Source organism: Lasioglossum baleicum, chromosome 5 (assembly GCF_051020765.1).
Source record: "Lasioglossum baleicum chromosome 5, iyLasBale1, whole genome shotgun sequence".
NCBI lineage: Eukaryota > Metazoa > Arthropoda > Insecta > Hymenoptera > Halictidae > Lasioglossum > Lasioglossum baleicum.
The window spans coordinates 10,841,520-10,863,568 of NC_134933.1; the positions used below are offsets into that span (position 1 = coordinate 10,841,520).

General features: G+C 40.8%; 1 protein-coding gene across 4 annotated transcripts in view; it reads right to left on the reverse strand.

Annotated features, from left to right (window-relative positions):
* Wb (wing blister) overlaps positions 1-22,049 on the reverse strand; it is a 148,837-nt gene that overhangs the window by 42,325 nt on the left and 84,463 nt on the right. Inside the window, exon 1 of one of the 4 annotated variants that reach the window (XM_076423594.1) lies at positions 3,686-9,247. The exons of the other annotated variants lie outside the window; for them this stretch is intronic. Coding sequence (XP_076279709.1) covers positions 3,686-5,072 — 1,387 coding nt within the window. The 5' untranslated portion in view covers positions 5,073-9,247. Of the gene's footprint in view, positions 1-3,685; positions 9,248-22,049 lie in introns of those variants that run through there. 4 annotated transcript variants of the gene reach the window in all.

The window sequence follows — 22,049 nt, forward strand, 5'->3', positions numbered from 1 at the left end:
ATGATATTGCAAAAGATGCACTTGAAAAATTTGATGTTTATATTACGATGTCCTCGTATAAATTTCGTGCATGATAGATTATCAGGTATGCCAGTACCGTTAGCGTGTTCTAGTGTCCCCTCCCCCTCCGGCCCTCGATCACGACCATTGTATTACGCGGACCAGGGCGCATTGCGCGGCGGGACGATAGGGGAATAAACAACGCGATTGAGATATATTAAGACGTGTCCGGCTTCTACTGGGAATTTAAGTAACGCTATTAGTGGCGAAATTCACTGTGCGATGCCAAATCCAGATACGGAGTAACACACACGCGCTCCCCGTTCATTCTTTTCGGAGCGAGACCGAACGAGATAACGCGAGAAAAGCGACATGGGGGAACACGGCTTACAACCGATCCTGATTTACATAATTAGAAATGTCTCCGCTTAATATATGCGGATGACGTGGCAGGAGAAAATACAGAAACTGCTGAAAGCGTTTCTCGAGATTCAAGGAATTCTGCAAATAAATACATCATTTCCGAGCTAGGACACACTTCCGTATTCATTTCAATAATAAAAATAGTAATCTCTTCCATGAGATTCAAGTTGCATTAACACGTTCCGCGCCGAGCCGCTTTTTGCACGACAATTAAACAAACTTGTGTGCTTTGTTCTATACTGCATTTTTCATAATGCTTTATTCTTTTGGTGGAAATGTATACTACAGTCTTAAACTTGTTATAAAATATATTTTGTTAGCGCATTAAATAAATATGTCAGTGTGTAGCACCACACACACATTGGTACCACCACAAGCGGCACGGAATGTGCAAAAATATTCTAAAGATTGCAAGACACCGGAACTCGAAGGCGAGGTTCGCAGAATAAAAGTTGGTAGGAGTGGAATCGCGCAAACACCCACGACAACGGCAATTTAGAAGGGCATTGCAGGTACCCCGAGCCTTATTTACCCTTATTTCACGCCGTAACTCATCGCCGGTTTGCTGAAACGTGCACGCACACATCAAAGGTGCCTCTTATTTCCTTCCTAGCCGGGTTTCTCGTGCACGAGATCCTCGCTCTCGGTATTTCATCGCTTCCTCCTGTAACCTTTCCAACGACGGCCCGCCCCGCAAGCAACAGGTACAACGGGACTCTTGTGAAAATGTGATTTACGGCTTGATTAACCAGTCGGCCGCGCTGCACCGGTGCATGCTTTCTCTTCGGTTCTGCGCGGATTTGTCAGGGGCCTCGGAAATATGCGCTCGGTTAAACCCACTTCCGGGACACCGAGAAAAATCGTAAACGTCGCGGAAATCCAAGTGCACCATCACTGAACTTCATTCGTTCCTGTCAGTAACCACTTTTGAGTGAGTACGGTTTTCATGCAAAATAATACAAATTTTGTACCACGAGATATCACGATAAACATTTTTATACATTGATATCAAAAGAGTTCTCAATTCTTGCTACAGAAGATTTTAAAACCCATTGAATAATAAACTTTGGTAATGAGAATAATTCTTATTCTTGAAAGATTATTGATTTTTCGTCTGCTGCAGCTTCGTGGAAAAAAATATGTAAGACACGTCACTCTTCTACTTTCACGTCCGTGAATTGACTTTGTTAATTAAACTGAGCGGCATCTTCGAACCAATTTAATTCGTTGACGTACGGAGGGTTGAAGTACGAAATCATTTGTGTAATACTAGAGAACGCTGGCTCACGACGTTATCTATGTTCAAGCAGTGGATGGAATGATGAATACTTATAAACGAACAACGAGATACAACGACTGACAAGTTTTTCAAACAAAACGCTCCCTCATTTACTCATTATGCTTCTTTCTCATTCTCACCAAACATAACTCACTTCTTACATTTTCCTCTCACTCATTAGGTTTCTTTCTCAATCTAATGGACCGATTTACCTACGCGACAACCTCCAACGTCGCCGTTATTAAAAGCATTTTTACGCGGTACCATTACTCGCGGAATTTTTTTTCGCCGTGCCGCGAACGCCACGGAAGATTCCCATTAATTACGTCACGCACGCGGTTAATAGCCAGTATCAATCACAAGAACGTGTAGCATAATCGGGTCGAACGCGATCGTCCGTGATCGTGCGTGAAAATACTCGTCCGAGGGGAGCGCCGGCGTAAATCTTGTTCCTCCGTAACGGAGACTTTTAATCGGTGGCAAATCCTATCAGACTGTGTCCATTAAGTTTCCCATTCGGATCGTATAAAAATAGCGATTGCCATCGAAAGTTTCGACGCGTGCAGGTATTTTCGCGAAAAAGAGGAAGGGATAGATCACTTTCGTCCGCACTGAATTATTCAGCAGAATTTATATCGCACGTCGGATCGAACGCCCCGAGAAATTGAAACGTAATTATTATCTCTCGCCGGAGTGATCTAATTAGCTCCGTGGAGGTCGCTCCGGCACACAGAAGCCGCAAGAAATCAGTGTTGTTTGTGCGGAAAGATTTGTAACTAGACTGCAGATGTTTATGCAATATTCAATTTTTTTAGGCAAATTTTAAGAAAGTGGAATCGTATCAAATCTTACTTTCAGTGGTACAGTAGAGTCCTTGTAAATTCTGTGGAATTTTATTTCCTAGCATTTTTCGAAAATGTATAGAACAATGAAATAATTAAACGACAGAAATGACCTCGAATGATCTTGGAAGACGAAAGCCTTGTGTGGCTCACCCAAATAAAAACATACAGTGCCGTACAAGAAAAACAGAGGTCACCCTGACATTTCGGAAGCACATTTCGAAATGGATGCAGAAAATGTCTATATTGTTGAATTGCTTTATTTTGATTTGGTAAGATACCTCGCTCGAAAATACGTAGCCAGTATATCAACCTCGAGCGGCTACCTTGTCACGTTAGGTCGTCCGAAGATTCGACCTCCGACCTTCGCGGAGAAGTTGAGGAGCCTCGGACGCGGCTCATTAACCGCGCGATGTTTCGTCGACGCGGTTTTTCTAGGAGCGAACCACTCGGCCATAAATTGCAATCAACGTTGGGAGATGCCTCGCCGGTGTTTTATACGCTCGGCGAATTTCGCGACCCGTCGAACGTAGGAAAAAGCGCGGCTGAATCCTGTCCACGGAGTCCCTCGAATAATGCACGCGATTCGATTGCATCGAACCGCGAAGCAAACAATCACGAACAATCATTCGCAAACGGTGGACAACATCACAATTAGCGTCATTTACAGCTAGCTGCATATAGTATTAAATAAAAATTTCCTGACATCAGGGTTTGGACAAATTGATCACCGTGCGACGACTAGCAAAAACATTCACAATATATTTTTCAACGTTCACCCCGTTGAGAAAAAGTTCTGTCGTATTTAATTTTGTAAATATTATACAAAATCATTTTTATGATGAACATAATTGACTATTGGTTTTCGCATAATACGCTGTTTATGTAAGGTAATTTATAAAAAACATTTTTAAATCGATTTATAAAAATATATGTTTCCATTATTTTTATGAACTTTAATCAATCAAATATTTTCTTATTTATATTCTTTCCGATAAAAGATCATCGAACAAACTGGAGAATATCTTATTTATATTAAAGTTCATTGGTTGAATAAAAAAGTTCGGCTCTCTATTTCACCTTAAAATACCGAAATTACTTTCTTGCCAGCCCAATAATACAGAATTGCGGATGGACTCACCATATTTGAGTCCGTGCCACTTCATAGCAACGTCCTGATACCTATTCTGAACCGTGATCCTCGGCGGCGTCCTCGGAGGACAAGGCTTGTACACAACCATGCATCGAACGCACTTCCGGTTCGCGGGTGGAGGAGCTGGTACCGGATACGCGGGTTGTATGTGAACATACGCCATGGGGATGACGGACTGCGGCGAATAATAATTCGTGTATCTCTTTCGACGAACGCCGGTCCCTTCGCCGGACAACAACCACCATCTCCGATCGATCGATCTCGCTTCCATCGCACGTTCCGCGCGACTCATTCCTCGAATGCTCGGAGAAGCATTCCGCGAATAAAATCGTCCTTTCGCTGACGTCACTGCGTTTTTACTGCTCGGTGTTGCCGACACTTGTGACCTAACTGCTCTGACCCCTTCGCGATTCCTTGATTTGATCGCTACATTTTCTACACGGTTCTCCAGCGATTCTTGATCTCTGGAATTCCTGGAAGACTGAGCTGGTTCGTGAGGAGGCAATCTCGTTTTTTCAAATTCATCATCTTCTCCATTCGGACGAGTTCTTTTTTCAAAGTCATTGCTGAAAAGAGAGGATCCATCGTCTTCTCTTCTCCCGAGGTTGAAATAGTTTTGTATTGATTGGCGAAGACGTTGGGGGGATGGTCTGTCCTCAACCTGGCTAGTTCTACTAGTCTTTCCGAAGTCTAAATCTCCTGTTGATTCCATCGATGGTAACTCGTACTTCTTCGGCTCCCTCGCTTCCTCATCGTTAGGCGACCCTGCCGTTGCAGGATCCTTCCGATTGTCGTCGCGTAGTCCATCTTCCGGTACTTGATCTCTATAGGAGCGCAGATAGCTCCCCTCCAGATGGTCGCGTTGGTCCTGCTCACTTTCACTGTCCGAAAACCGGGGATCCACGTGGGAGTAGTTTCGCGGCGGACTGGTCTTGGCTTCATTCATAGATGGTCCATTCACTGGCAGCGAGAAATTCTGTTTCGCGTCACTCCTTTCACCGTCCCTGGAGTCATTGAGCGTTCGGCGAGCCTCTGTGTCTTCATTGAAAAATTCGTGTTCGGCTTGTTCGTCCCGGAGATCGTTTCCTCGCTTGGATCGGTGAGTTGTTCGTGGACCCGTCTCAGGACCTGTCCTGGCTTTCTGATCTCTGGGCCACGTGATCCCCTCGCTGCCCGTAATTGGTCCATCGTCCAGCGAGCGGCTTTCGCGATCCACCGGCACAGAGATCCCATCGATCCTCAGGTCGCTGATGCGCGTCGACGCGGAGCCAGACGACTCGTCGCCGTCCAGCTCGATCCTCCAACCCAACAGGAACAAGGCCCCTACTCCGAGGGCCAGCACGCCCCGGGTCCAGATTGACCTTCCCAGGTTCATCGCTACCCCATGCTCACAGGAAGCGTTGCCTCGCTCATCCAGCCAACTATCATCCCGCTGTCATCTACCCAAGGATCCACTAATGCGTCCGTCCAACCGAACGCTTCCGGGATCTAGCGGGACTCGCGCGATTGCTCCACCATTTGGAGGCTTCGATCTTAGAATTTGTTCCAGAGTTTGCTTCAGGATCTCTTGGTGGCTCGATTGAGTACAGGCGATTTTCAATTGATGTCGTTCAATTCAATCGTTCACGGACGACTACTTAGCACGTTTGACAGTCTTCATCTTCTGGGGTCTAGCGGGACTTGGAGGCTTCGATCTATCGTCAGGATCTCTCGGTGGCTCGACCGAGTACAAGCGATTTTTAATCGATATCGTTCACGTGATGGTTCAATCATTCACAGAGCGACTACTTAGCACGTTTGTTAGCACGAGTTGTTCCCGCGACAGTCTTCATCTTCAGGGGTCTAGCGGGACTCGCGATAGCTCTGCCATTTGGAGGCTTTGATCTGCAGGATCTCTCGGTGGCTCGATCGAGTACAGGCGATTTTCCTTCGATGTCGTGCGCGTGATGGTTCAATCGTTCACAGAGCGACTATTTAGCACTTTTGCTAGCACGAGTTGCTCCCGCGACAGTCTTCATCTTCTGGGATCTAGCGAGACTCGCACAATGGCTCCATCATTTGGAGATCCTCTGATGATTAGAACAGATTTTGAATTTATCTTCAATTATTCGAGGAAACGGCTACCCAGACGATTTACTGTTACCAGGTATATCAGCGACAGCCTTCCCACCTGTAATATTGTTTCGGGATCTTGTAGAACACGTAGAACAAGTGTTAAATCATCTGGACACTTGGATCTTGGGGATCTGTCGATTTCCTGACGTAATAGAACTGGTTTTTAAGTGAAATCGTTCGGAAGGGGATTATCTTGAATTTTACTGGAAGCGGTTCCAGTAAATCTTGATTGTAAAATCGTTTCAAGGGATCGACCATACAAAGATTTCGATCTTAAAATTCTTCCGATAAGTTAACGGGATTCGACCTGTAGATTTTTCGCGAAAATCGATCCTTTAAAATCGAATTGTACGCGATAGGGAACACTTGAACCTTCTGTTTGTGTCAACGACAGCCTCGCGGTTGCACAATTTCACTCAGCGTGCCGTGAACTCGTGCTATCTCGCGGTATCCTGGATGAACTCTCAATTAATAATCAGCGTTTCCGTGATCGAAACAGGACTCGAAAAGTTCCACTATTCGCAAACCAGAATCCTGAGTTTTTTTAAAATCATTCAACACGATTCAATGAAACCACTTCATTGAAACCGTTCATCAATCTTCAACGTTCTAAGAAGAAGCGTATTGGGAGCCCGGTCAACAACGTTCACAAAAACCGACTCGGCTCTCGCGAACTCCACTCGATCGCCGAAACATCGATCGCAACGATCGTTTCACTGGCGGTTCGGCACTTCACGGAACAGCTTCACTTTTTCATTCGAGGATCGCAACTATCACTGGAGCCTGTGCACTCTCTTCTGGTGGTTCTAGACTCGCCGAGCCGGAGTAGAACTTCACAGTCATCCGACGTCAGATTAATTCGACGCGCGCACGATAAGAGGCAGGCTCGCGTCGCGTCGCGGCGAATCGTAAATTACTTTTTACGATCGCCGAGAAAGGAGGTTGCGGATCTACGAAATCTTGTTCCAGGCTTCTTGCGCGCATTCCCTCGAGAACTGTCGCGATTTTAGCCCGGAAATTCGTCGACACCTTAACGAGAGGACTGGGATGAAAGATTCATCGGGTCCCCGAGACTGTCAAGATCGATCGATCGAGAAAAGAACCAAGAGAGGAAGGATCGAAGGAGAAGCTCGGAGGATCGACGAACCATCGATTCCTGGCCAGGTTTGCGAGACGCGACTCGATTCGACGAAGATATCGCGGGAAGAAGTCGCAGAAAAACCGAGCACACACGTGGTCCACGATCTCTGGCGAATATGTACGGCTTCGACGACGGCCCGAGAGACACTGGCTTGCTACCATTACCATTAGCTGCCTTTGCCCTCTCCTCTCGTCCTCTTCTTCTTCATACGTGGCTCGCTTCCTCCTCCTTCCCACGGGAAACCCGAATCTCCTCCGCGGCCGCCGCCGCGCCGCGAACCGCGGTGCACGTGGGTGTGCAACGCTAGCCGTGGACCAACCACTATAACGCTGCACTGCTCCCGTTTTCGAGATCCTTGATGCACCGCGCGCCGACACCTATCGATAGTCATCTGGTCGTTACGCGCGGAATTTCGGAATTGCTGCCGAGGCTTCTAGTTCGCTTGTATATGTGACTGTTCGAATTTGGAATAGAATGTTTGCTCATTGCAGCTTTACAGAGTTCTAACAAATGCGTCCAGAAAATGTGAAAATTTTATAGAAGAGTGATGGAGCAACAGTTTTTAGATAAAGCTGCAGCGCTCCCGTTTTCGAGATCCTTGATCTTCGGTTCTGGTCCGAATTTGGAATAGAATGTTTACTCATTGCAGCTTCGCAGAATTCTAACAAATGCGTCCAGAAAATGTGAAAATTTTATAGAAGAGTGATGGAGCAACAGTTTTTAGATAACGCTGCAGCGTTTCCGGTTTCGAGATCCTTGAGCTTCGGTTCTGGTCCGAATTTGGAATAGAATGTTTGCTCATTGCAGCTTCAAAGAATTCTACCAAAGGCGTTCATAAAATGTGAACAATTGTAATAAAGACTTTCCAAACATTCCAACGCTAAGTGCCAAACGAAGTAATTGCGTCAGCGAACTATTCGCGAAAGAACTGTTGCAAGTTCATCTTGTCGCGAGGGACGCTGGTATTCTCTAAGAAAACGCTTTGTTTCAACAATATTAATACTACGAAAGTAGGTTACCGGCATTCCTGCCACGCATTGTTATCAATTGTTTAGTCATTAGATAGTAGATAAGAGGACGACGCGTGTACCCACTATTGCAAGGACAAACATGCAGGCCACGCGTCGAATTGCTGCGTCGAATCGCTGTCACACGACCCAGATCTTATAATACGCAACGTCGTCTCGTGATTATGCGAAAAACGAATCCCTTGAAAAACGAACCTACCAAACGAGCTAACATAATGTTCATACAGTAACTCTAATAAATTTCGTTGTAAGCTCTAATAAATTTAATCAGCATTAGTTGGAAAATTGATTAACGATTTGGATACTCTGGGTCAAGATAGACCCCATCCCTACCGTCGAAGAGGATTATAATTCAATTTATCAATTTATTCGTAAACTTATTATTTGTGTAAGCTGGTTGATGAAATTCTCTATATAAATTCTATCAATTCTTCTTAATATTTGCTGTTAATATTAAACAATAAGTTGGTTCAAGTATAGTCATCATAAGATTCTCGTTCTAAATTCAAGGCATTAGAAAACGCAACATCGGATCAGTAGTCGTTGCTTGCGAATATTATTTTTGTTTCTCGGAATAGTTTTACTGGATTCGAGCACATGTCGTTAGCTTTCGATAGCCCATAGGATGTTCGCGGATTCATTACTAATTAGCCGTTGATAAACGTTTATCGTGGCACAGGGGACAAGGGAGTATCGTAAACGGTTGGCACGCGGATTTTCCATCTGCCCTAAGCAGCAGAATCTCCTTCCAGTCGCATCGCATTCCGGCCGGTATCCTCAGCTGAAATTCTTCCCCGTCTAGATGCCGGAAGCGAAATCCGAGCGGGATTCGTGCTCAGGCAATTAACGGCAGTTCCTCCGAGAGAATATCGGCTGACGGTCGATATCTCGTGACCTCTCGCTGTGGAAAAACCTACAATCACCTCGACCAACCGGTGAACACTTTCTATCTTCGATGATATCTTGTACGAAAAAATTGTCAATCCATACATCGTTAATTTCGATGATAAAGCATGTCGTTAACAAAAATACAATTGTTTTCATAGGCTTGGAAGAACGATGCATGTCACATACAACCCCGCCCATAAATCACCGTAAACACTTACTTTCAACAAAATGGTAATTAAAGAGTACAAGCTGCCAGCTTGTATTAAATTAAATATGTATATGTACAGTTACTCGAATTAATAGTCGGACGCCTTAAAAAAGACGATAACTTTTTTAATATTGTACTATACGAAATTAACTTTTTTGGGAAGCTAGAGCAATTAGTTTACTACAGGATGTGGAAAGAAATTTTTTTCTAAAATAGCAATTGAACGATTTGTAGAAAAAAATACTAAAAGTTGCATTTTATAACTTTTTTATGTGGGCCTATATTGAAAATTTAAAATGTACGTTTTGTAGGTCTGTATGAATTATGTGCACTGTGAAAGTTTCATCGAAATCGGTTGATGCGGGAAGAAACGACAGACAAAAAAGTTCAAATGGTATAGTACAGTATTAAAAAAATTATCGTCTTTTTTAGAGCGTCCAAATATTAATTCAAGTAACTGTATACATATACTATTTCAATAAATGTTGGAAAAAAGAGATTGAGAAATTGTGGGATAACTTGAATTAAAAAAAATGGAAAATATTTAATTTTAAAAATTATTAGAATAAGTTGAAAAAGTAAAAAAATTAGAAATTAATCGAAAATATATTGAATTTTGAAAATTAGACTTTAATTTAAAAAATTAAAAAGTATAAGAATAATAATTTTGATCAGATTTAATTTACATGTTCTCTGCATTAGAGAAAACTAGTAAATACCATTTTGATTTCATAATATAGGTCTTTTGTTAACAAAAAATTAGTGAATACGTAAATCCTATATTCTAAATCTGAATTAATGCATGAGCTACAATTTTTTGAAATTGCGACATGCTGCATTTAAGTTATCCGCGTCACCTGCGATTATCCGGCAGGTTTCTAACGAATGGATCAATAACAAGTGGTTGATGCAAAGCCGCCGCACTTCCCAGTTAATTGAATGCAGTGCGAGGATCGTTCGATCGGGTGTGGGTGTACCACAGGCCGAGCTTTATGAACTTATCGCAGGTGGTCCGTGCTCCTTCGAGGAAATACAAGCTGCTCGGACAATATCGTCACGCTGTCTGGCCACCATGAAAACGGCAACCGGATGATTGGATAATTATTAACGAACTGCATAGTCCGGTCGAAGTGCGTTTATTAGTTCGTTACGAGTGCAACGCTGAAGGGGTATGATGTGTGCCTCTGCGGGAAGATAACTTGTCAACGTTGCACTCTGTTATTAAACAGATACAAAGTGCGGGGATTCTGCTGAAATTGCTGGAAGACTTCCGGTAATAACGTGATACAAGCTTGCTAATAAGACGTTGCACACTGTTAACGAGAAAATATAAATTACGGTTTATTTGGTTATAAAAAATTCGATCGATCTTCTCCCTGTCGCGTTTTCTTTTCCTTTTGCGGTTAATTGTCACTGGCGATGGCTAATTAAACGTTATTGAGATTAGATGCGATCAAAGTTATTAACGCAACGGAAATAACTGCAGCTGCATCGACGATTATCGTTATTCCCAGAGATATGAGATCGACTGATAATTGTACCGCAGCTGTGACTAATTTCTTATCAGAAATTATTATTACTATACTTATCTGTATCAGTGAATTGTAAAATGAGCAACGTTGTAGTGGATAGCGCACTGCTTTGGATTGAGAAAGTATACTTCTAGTGCAGCGTGGTTCCATCTTGATAAACTGATAGCGCCACATTCGTGTTGATTTAGTCTCATTGTGAACCTTTTTATTGTAACAGTGAGCGATAAAGAACAATTAGAAACGTTATGATAGATAAGGCCATTAGAATCCTTCCAACGTCTGTGACCATTCGTTCCTTCATTTTAGACTACAGTTATTTCAGATTAATTATTGCAGTTACTTCAGATTAATTATTGTACGGTGATTAAATACTTTTTTTTATCGGAAATAATGAAACAATTAAATAATGAAGACCTTACTTAGCATAAAGATCCACAGTATGCCTGTATCAGACTAACGTTGGTGTGTCGAGACACCTTGTTTTCGATGTCATACAGGTTCGCTTGCTCAGGGTAAACACCGTTTTCTCTTCGAGTTACCGCTAACTAGCGTCGCGTTACGACATCTGCAAATACCTGTGTACCTAGAAACCACGTGTTTCATTCGAGTGATCCTACTTTGTATGAACATCATTGATTGGAGCAATTCTCGATGAAGAAACTGCGATCACGGTTCTACTTCATTTTTATCACAAGCAAAATCATTTTTGGGACAGACAAACAGAGAGAGAGAGAGAGAGAGAGAGAGAGAGAGAGAGAGACCAAGAATTTTTGTGCATTTCTCGCGGAGTGCATTACCGTCGCATTCCCACGCGATTCTTTATCCGAATCGGCCAGAAGTAATCGTTCCTCGATACTCCGAGATAGTGAGTAATAAATTCATCTGAAGACACACAAAGGACGGAATCGCCGATCACGAATTTATGCAAACGCGGCTGTTAATAACTCCGTAGCACGGCGGGAGTAATTACTTGCATTATCGGCGCGGCGCAACGGGAATGCAGATTCACGTGGGCGTCGGCAAAGAGCACAAGACGTGTACATGTATACGTTCGTCTGCCGTATTTATCAATAGGTTTATTAATGACGCGACTGGACACGAAACCACATAATTACCGGAACGGACTTTGATTACACGAATTGCCACTAATTTGTTGTATGTAAAAATATCACGATACCCGCTGCACTTGGAATCCTTCCTTAGAAAGCTGTCTTTCTACTTTAAACCATTATGCATATAATGGTTTTTATAGTAACGTGATTTATACACTATACAATATAAGTAGACTGCGGATTTTATGCATGTATGACAAAAATGAATAGATGCAATTTGACACAGTTGACAAATTAAAAGAATTCGAGAACATTCATTTATTATGCTCGGCTTATTAAAATGATAGAGAAAAGAATATCGCTTCTATCTGGAATCTGTTCTTTTTGTAATTGATGTAAACAATTTTTATTTTGCATAAAGATCCGCAGTCTATATATAAGAAATTGTCGAATTTCCCTTGTTTTTCAACCGTTTAACCCTTATTTTATATCATAAATATATAAATAATATAATATAATTGCTGTACCATTATTCACAATACTGTTTACATTATTAACTATGTTGGTACATAAAATGAAGATCAGAGAAGAAATGTTTAATTTTCAAGTAAAACTAGCTCCGACCAGAATTGGGCAAAAATTTTATTTGAATAAAGTGGGTTTAAAACTCACTTGAAAAAACCCATGTTATTCGAAATTTTAAAATAAATTTTTAAATAAAACTTTTGCCCAACTTCTGGCTCCGACTGCAAAGGATTCCAGGTACGTAACCATAAATGAACAAGTCAAACAATAAAGTCTCCGATCCCATTGTCTCCGAATCTAATAAAATCTATGTTTGCGCAGATAATTAAATAAAGGGACGGATAGCTCGGCGACTTCAAAGGGAGTCCCGAAGGAATACCAGAAAGTACGAATTACTTCCCCATTGACACCTGTCCTCGGGCAGTTTAGCGGAAGTGTAAACCTCTCACGGCGCGATCTTTAGTGTCATCCAGGGTCCTTAATGGTTCCCTAGGATCTAGTCACGATCGTCGTCGATCGTAACTCGCCGGCGAGTGTCCGTGAACGGATCGCCGAACGGTCGGCTAGGGAAAAAGGAGGCAAGTGATCTCATCACGGAAGTACACAGAACGCGGCGAGGATTTTGTATTCCGGACGTGTGGGCTCTATAAAACTGGCCTTGCCCACGCGGACTATCCATTATGTTGCAGATCCCGCCGCGCCATCTTGATACTCATCGTCACGTAGCCGGGTCACCTGTGTCACCATGAATATCCCATAAAATCGCGGCGCTTTCTTTCGAACGCTGCGAGTGTCGGCGTGAGCCGCTTTCGAAGTCGTAAGAAGAGCGACACACAATCCAAAATGTATTTCTAAAAATGTGTATAATAATTAGACTAAAAATGGTTCAAAATTTAATATGATTTTTATTTATTTCAGATCTACAAAGGCTGCTACCATTGACAATAAAATTTTATTCGTTCCCACTTTTTTAAAATTTGCCTAGTAAAATGAACAATTGCATAAACAACCATCCGCAGTCTAATAATAATAAATATATAAATTGTGGTGTACTTTTTATAACTAGACTGTTGATGTTTATGCAATTTTTAATTTTAGTAGACGAATTTTAAGAGACAACAAAATCAAATAAAGTCTTATTTTCAGTGATATAGTAGTCTTTGTAGATCTGAAATAAATTAAAATTGTACTACATTCTGTCGAATTTGATATTCTACAATTTTTGAAATATTTTTATGACTATTAATCCGGTATCCACATAATAAGACATTATTTTACATTTCTAAGTTGGTGATATAAGTCAAGAAACCTAAAATGTACCTAAAATTGCCAATTGCCATTTTTAAATTATACGTCACTTGTCTTATGAATTAATGACGTCTCTTCAAATCGTAGCAGTTGCAAATACGTGAAACGGCAACAATGACTAAAATAATTAAATTAAATAATGATGGAATAAAGAGATATGAACTAATTCGGAGCTGTGAACTCTGATCACCACTTTCGTGATGGTCTTTAGAACCGAGATTATCAAAATTTAGTAGAACTAGTGTTTCGCAAAATGGAGCCCGCGCCGGAGCCTCCGTTCGGGCAGAGCTCGTGGCGATGAAGCGATCAAGAATAGCGGTAGTGATTCTAAGGTCCGGTTTCTATAAGTGCGCCGTGTCTGTCTCTTTCCACGCGTTAACGAGCCGTCGAGACCATCTCTCCGACACGTGGATTCTTATTACACGCGGCCCTGCTTTTTCATTATGGGCCTCTAAAAGCACAAATTTCCCTCTATTACGGCTTGTCTGGTGCACCCGTGCCCTCCAGTGACACCCCGGGGGATTATGGGCCTTCCCGTACGCGTCTCGAGCACGCCGGAATTTCCTAATTTCACAGGCCTCGACGACCGTAATGATCTATTATTGAAATATAATAATTCATTTTGTATTTTTCTACTCGCCTCCACTTCTCACTGAAACGCGATACCGTTATTTTCGTCTGGATCTTCGAAGCTTCGCCGTGCATTCTCTCTTGTTCTCCATCATGCGTTTTGTCAGGGTATTATTTCACGGTCGATCAATCTGCAGTCTAGTGCATTTGTGGCAAAACTGACAAGATAGTAAATAATGTGTTTAGAGAAAATATATGTAAGACAATTATTATTTAGGTGATAGAGTAAGCGAAAATGTGTTTCTCTGTAAACAAAGAAAATTTTGTCTTTATTCATTATTAACAACAATTATTTACACTATTTACAACCTCACCTGTAAACAAAGAAACGACAATTGAAGTTTACTATTATCACTTCTCTGTCTACACTGCTAATTTTGTTTATCACTTTAATCTTTGTATTTTGCACGTGCGCTCTATTGCGTAATTACTATATCTGTCTCTCTTCAATTCTTCTGCTAATTGTCGCTCCATCTATCGGTGATTAAAGTAAAAGACGCGCGGAGCATGAGAAGCGCGGCAAATTCCAAAACTAAAGAAGGTGTATACTTTCTTTACATATATTCATCTGATTACAATTATTAAGGAAAGAAATTAATGTCGAGGTAGCTTCTTTGTCATGCGATTGATGCGGGAAATTCTGATTTTACTCACAAGTTCGGATAATCGAGGTTTTACTGTCCGATGCATAACGACTTAATACGAAGCAGCTAAGCAAACATTGATCGATCGGGATGTGAAAAAAATCGGAAGACAGCCGGTCGCAGGTACGACGGACGAGTTCGGAGGCCCCGGGGCGATATCCGGTGAGAATTTTCCGTCTGCCTTCGCCGTGGTGCATGATCTAGGAATGCGGCACGCGAAGCCAGTACTATTAAGCGCGTAGAAGGCAATGGCGACTCGTAGATCCTCTACACGGCAATCACCACTTGGGTGGTCCGATGTTGATCGCCACGGGCCATCTCGTCCAACTCCCTTGTGTGCTCGTATTAAGTCATTTTCCCGCATGATCGTCTGCACGACGCACCACCATCCTTTGTCAATCAGTCCCTGGAAGGTCACTGTCGTTCGGCCGAACCTATCCGCGAGGTAGACGCGATTTATCAATGGTTCGTGCTTCGACGATGCTCCAATTTTCTTCGACCAACGCCAGAGAGAAATTTTAATTATGGCTTTATGAAACTGTTATCATTATATCTCTGGAATTTTTCTGATTGAAATGACTCCGCACACGACACGATTCGGACCATTAAATTGCGGACTTGTGTACAAAATAAAAAATCGTCCGCATTAATCGTAAGACAAAGAAACTAACTGACATGAATTTCTTTGCTTAATAATTGTAATCAGATGAATATATTCTCTCTAAATATATTTTTTATTCCACATTTGATCTTCTCAGATTCGCCACAAATGCACTAGGCTGCAGATTGATCGACCGTGAAATAATACCCAGACAAAGGGTTATCATTAGACAGCGGATCTTTATGCAAAATAAAAATGTTTTATCTGAATTATAACAAACTGGAGTGAAATAGAAATTTATTGTCTTCGTCACCATGGATAAAAGGTTGAAAATAATGACAGAATTTTCAAAATTCTTCTAATGTTTTCACTGTTTACTTTCACCTACTCATTTTTGTTACAAATGCATAAAGATCCGCTGACTAGTTATCATCATATTTCTGACATTTTACTGATTGAAATGACTCCGCACACGACGCGATTCGGACAACAGTTGCCCGTTTAATTCGCGATAAGCTTCGACTCTTCGAAAATTCGAAGGATTCGAAGGAACAAAGGGAGCTTTGTTTCTTCATTCGTTTCATGTTATGTCATGATTTTTGACAAATAAAAATATAAATAAAAAGTTTGACGGAATTTTCACAGAATATAGAAAATAAACAAAAGCTTTAATTTGAAGTTTCAGAGAAATCGAAGCTTTGAAACTTCAAAATCTTTGACGTTCGAAGGAGAGTAACAGCCCTGGTAGTAATGTCTAGTGTTAACATTCGTATCTTATGCAGATTGTATGCACCGTTGAAATAACAGACCAATCCCTTCCCCCCAGCATTACGGTACACAAGCTCGGTACATATCATTCGACGGAGAAAAACGGGAGAGAAGATGGTCGATTTTTGCGCCGGCGACAGGAGAAATTAATCCAGTGAAAAGATTACGACGATATCCGGCGAAGCGTTACGAAAAAACGACCGCAGTCTTGCGGTAGGTTGGCCGAGATCGGTGTCAGCTGATGGGAACGCGAGGAACGACCTTGGTATCGAATTTCTTATCGACATAGCGAATCGAAATTTACATTTGATTCGAGAGGCTTGTCGTTTGTTCGACCCCCGACAGACAGATCCAAGCCGGACCAGAATTTGCATTCCGTTTGCGCATCCGATGCAGATCGAACGGCTGCGCTCCGTTGCCCGACGTCTATCTGTTGCACCGATCTAATTACAATGTTATACCCTCAGAAACAAATATCGTAATCGATGCATCATGTTCGCCCGCAGATAGAACACCCGGTGAAGAACGATGGTTCGTTACACAGGCGTAATGGTCGATCGAAGCGAGTTTGTAATAACCGGACTGCAGATTTTTATGCGGAATGAAAATTGTTCGTATCGATGACAATGACAGTATCGATGACAGCAACTCGGAAAGAAAAAAAGTAATTTCTCTTGATAATAGGGTAAATGTAAAAATAAATATTTTGCCCTGAATAAATTTGTACAATTTAATAATATTCTCGTTGGCGAGGCAAGCAAAATTGTCAATCATTCTCGTATTTTTATAATCTCAGTATTCGAAGAAGCATTCTTCATAAAAGGTAAAAGTAAGGAGAAGCTCATTGCTGCGGCACAAACTGAAAACTTAAGAAACAAAGGAAAAATTGTGATTTTAAGGAATAAAAAGGAAGAAGAATTGAGAAAGACAAAGGAGTTTACATTGCAAATGCAATTGCGAAATGATGTAAAACACAGCTTGAAACTATAAAGATAATAAATATTACTCAAATATTTGTTAACAGAATGTATTTAGTGATTTATGTGATATTATACTCTACGGTGTTAAAATTAATAAGAGAGAGAGAGAGTTTATTCATTTAAAATGTAATAAATAAAAAAGTTATTTGTTACTGTACTCGGGATTTATTTAAATTAATGCCTAGATACGCAGTTTGTTGTTTACTTCCGTTAAATTAATTGGGAAACTAAGTTTCTTCCAGGAAAATATTTCACGGGGGGGATAACGGTACCTAGTACCTGAGATTCGAGACCTCCCACCGGCGCATCCCCTAGCCATTAGACTTGCGACCCGCAGGGGTGGGGAGCCTAAACGGTCGCACCATTGGCCAATTGACCTGTAACAATTACCTGTCGAAACGGTCCCTTACAATTTCGCTAGGGATAGCTTGCCGAAATTTCTTCAGATCACTTCGACTTTGCCTGCCACAAGTGTCACTACCTAGATCAAACTTCCGAGTTTTGGAGTGTCAGTTCTCGTGCAGATTCAAGAAGTTGCTATACCGATTTTCATAATGATTCAGTCTAACGAGTGCGCCAACAAGAGTGCTGCTGGTTCAAGCAAGGTAAATATTTACAATCTTCTGGTTTGCTAGAAGTACGAAGTAATACGGTGTGACCTATTCAAATTATAAACACTGGTGAAGTTTTGACATTTTTCTTAGTTGTATTAGTTTCCTGCGGGTTCCGCTAATCGACGATTTTCATAGATTAACTTTATTCGTATACTTTTTGAACATGTTTTGAGGAATTTCATTTTCTAAACAAAATCGAATTTTCAAGTTTAAAGATTTTTCGAGGGTTCAACGTTTCACGTAGGAACAGAAAGCAATGATAGAGAATTTTGTAAAGTCACATAAAATCCACAGTACATTAGTATCTCTTTCGCGGAAACTTCGATTATTCCGTGGCTAATCAAAATGTTTGCGTTATGTTACAGAAGGAGGAGATAAGCAAAAAAGAGTTGATGGAGATGAGAGAGCGCGTCGCGGTGCGTTTCCTGATAAAGAAAACAAAGAGGTTCGACTATTCGAAAAATCCTCCTCCGCCGAGAAGTACAGTCGCTGCGCCGCAGAAATCAATTCACGAATGTCTATATTATTTGGGCCTGGCACCAAACTGTGGGAAAAACTACGAGCGAAAGATGAAGGTACCAGACAAGGATTCGCACCTATTCCAAAAGCCGACACTCTACGAGTGCACCATCTGCATGAAGTTCTTCTTCCACAAGAGACCACTTAGAAAGCACATGATCAATCACATGAAGAAAACTTACCGATGCGTATGGTGCAATCTAGGATTCACATCGCTGATACCGAAAAGGAGACACGAATTTTTCTGTCGGCGCTGTTCTCGTAAATGAAAGTTCTCAGATATTATTTTATCCGGTGAATTTACCAACCCTGTGAAAACGTATAGTTTTCGAGGGCATGGAGCGTTGCGAGACGCTATCGAACAGTGGACTCTATTTCCGATTGACCGGCGTCGTGTGACGTCACCGAGCGAAAGAGACGCCAAGACAGAATATTGTATTGGCGGGTTGCATGAGGAATTATGTTTGAAGGAATGTATCAAAATTGTGTGACTCGAGGTGCGCCATATTTTAAGACTGTACAGCAAGCGTAGGGATTACTAAACTGTATGTATTATTACTATTATTGTACAGAAATTTTAGGAGACCTGACGCCGCAAATAAACTACTTTGTGATACTACCAATTATGTATAATATAAGAATCTTGTTAATTTGTATGTATTGTTTTACGTAGATTGTTATAGCGAACAGTATTTTATGTTAAGAGACTTGACAAAAAGTAAATAAACTATTTTGTGATTCTACCAATATACATATATCTTCTTTATTTCATTGCGTTGTACACCATCCAACTTTTGTTCCCCTCCGAAAACCACAAGATCCTCACCCATTACTTCGTACTGTCATAGAGTTAGTAGGGCAAAGTGATGAATTTTAGGTAAAAATCAAAGAACTTTCGATAATAATGAGATAGAGCGATGATATATTTTTAAATCAAAGTTAAAATATTGCAGGATAAGGGAAAAATAGAGAAATTATGGTACGACCGTTTTTTAACTTTGAAAATCTGCGTTAAACTTGTAATATTACAAAAATAAATTGAGACACGTAGATTTTGTCACGCTGATTTGTCTACGCGACCTCAGAATTTTGAAAAAAATTATTCTGCAATATTTCAGCTTCAATTTAAAATAAAATAAAAACGTGGTAAAATCATCACTCTATTTCATTTCTATCGAAAGTTCTTTGATTTTGACACAGCGGCATAGCGGCACGGGGAAAGGGACGAAATTTTACGGCAACAATAAAGTTTGAGAGTGGGGAATTACACTAAGCGGGGGGTGAAGTAGTGAAGTTGTGCGTTTACTACCTTAACATTTTGGAAAAAATGGACTGGATAATTTTTACGTTGGAATGATTGTGATCGCTCCAATTTTGCCTTATTCTGCAATATTTCAGCTTTAATTTAAAAGAAAAATCATCACTCTATTTCATTTCTATCCAAAGTTCTTTGATTTTGACACAGCGGCATAGCGGCACGGGGAAAGGGACGAAATTTTACGGCAACAATAAAGTCTGAGAGTGGGGGAATTATCTAAGCGGTGGGAATTATCTAAGCGGAGTGAAGCCACTTGTAGGTCGCGAGCTACCTGTTGGAACCTGTTGCACCCTTAGGCCATATAAACTCATGGACAAGGAATGAGCATAGTATGTGTATAGGAAAGTCGAAAATCCCTGAAGCAAGAATAACTAGGACATGTGACGTCCCCAAATTAATTCTTAACTATTGTAATTCCTAATTGCGTGCACTGTATACACGGCGCGCCTGCCGACCCTCTTCACCCCCAGAAGCCAAGCGTAGATACATCTTTGAAACTTGTGACGTCACGTATTATTTTACCTGTGCTTCAAGGAAAATTATCTGAGCCGTGTCTATAAGCTTTTATCTACTGTTTCTGAAAGAAAAGACTCGGGCCTAGGACTTTATCAGTTATTTTTAGTTTGCTTTTCGTTTCGAATGACTCAACGTGATTCATGGGATTCTCGAGGCTCGTGCGATACAATGGGAGAAACTTATATCTATTAATAATAACAAAATCTATAATATTGAGCTTTTTATTCAGTTGTAATGTTTAAACACGTTAATACATTCTGTTTAGACACGTACAACTCAATTATTATACGTTTGTTGTACTGGGGTAAATAAATGAACAGCTTAGTAGATAAACATGTTAAGTGATATTTTTGAACGGAATAGAGATTTTACTCAATTATTGTATTATGACTTAACATGTCCATCCACTAAGCTCTTCAAGAGCTTATACAATAATGAGTACACAGCGGAGCTTTATGCAAAATCAATATTTTGTGCCTGAATTGCAACAAACTGGAGTGAGGAACAGGTGTTCAGCTTCTATCTTAAAATTCTACTCTCAGTTTTGTCATAAATGCATAAAGTCCGCTGTCTAATAATGATTAAGTCTAAGGATATTGTTACATAGTAGCTTATGCGCATACATTTGTCAATAAACAGGAACTTGTTGCATTACAATCTCAGGACAAAATTGCGATTGTAAATTGTCGAATCGGTTATCGGTTATGCTAATAAAGTGTCCATCTAAAAATATGTTTACGGATATTGTTAGTAGCTTACGTACATACATTTGGCAATAAACAGGAACTTGTTACATTACAATCTCAGGACAAAATTGCGACTGTAAATTGTCGCATCGGTTATCGGTTATGCTAATAAAGTGTCTATCCAAAAATATGTTTACGGATATTGTTAGTAGCTTACGTACATATATTTGGCAATGAACAGGAACTTGTTACCGGTATTATACTAATAGAATCCATCCAAAATATATGTGTACAAAAAGTATTCATACTTCAACGTCCTCACACCCCAAAATTCATAACCACCCGATAGAATGTTAATCGGCCGATGTTCGAGTATCGCGTGACAGTAATTAATTTCTGTAATGAATACGTTCTGGCAGAGATGCAATCTTGAAAATGGAACCATCGAATGGCGCGAGGCACCTTCCAATTATCGCGGAGCATTATTTTCTTTCATTGAAACCACCGTCAACTCTTCATAAAAACTCTGTTATCCATTCCTTTCTCCCAAACCACACAAGACTACGAGGGCGAGAAACATTAATAAAGCCGAACGTGTTTTCTCCGTGAAACTATTCGCATTCAAACATCTGGTACAAAGTGTAGCAAACATTAATCTAGCTCTTAAATTTTATGGTTAAATAATATTTATGTGATAAATTCAGTATTCTTCTTCTGTAGAATATTGATTTTACTCTCAAGCGAGCTCCGAAAAATATCATTATCACAATTTTATGTTTGTAAAACAGAATAACTCTATAATATCACAGTAGAGTGTAGTACAATAAATGTTTCACATCTATAAAAAAGAATTTCCAAACAATTTTGTGTGATTGAATTGGCCCTCTCTCAGTTCCAATCAATCGATAAATCTGTATATTAAAAACTTTGCTTTTGTCTCTCAACGGTGTCAACTGGATCGGTGGCTGGATCAACGTTGAATGCAATCTATTTTAGTTTTTATCGTGCTCCCCCGTCAAATCCTCTTCTGTAAAACTCCAACGTTGTTCCAGATAATAATTTAAGTATTCAATCAATTGTCTACCAAATCATTTTGATAGAAGAGCGTGCAGTGTTAAAGGGTTTCCTCGTTTCCAGGATTGCAAGGCTGGAAACTACCCCCTTGAAGACGTGTCATTACGCTTGGATCAGTACATGTTGATGCTTAGCGTACACATGGAAGTACTCGTAGTGTCTTCTCAGTATATGAACGTTGTACGATTTCCGTTTGCAACATGGA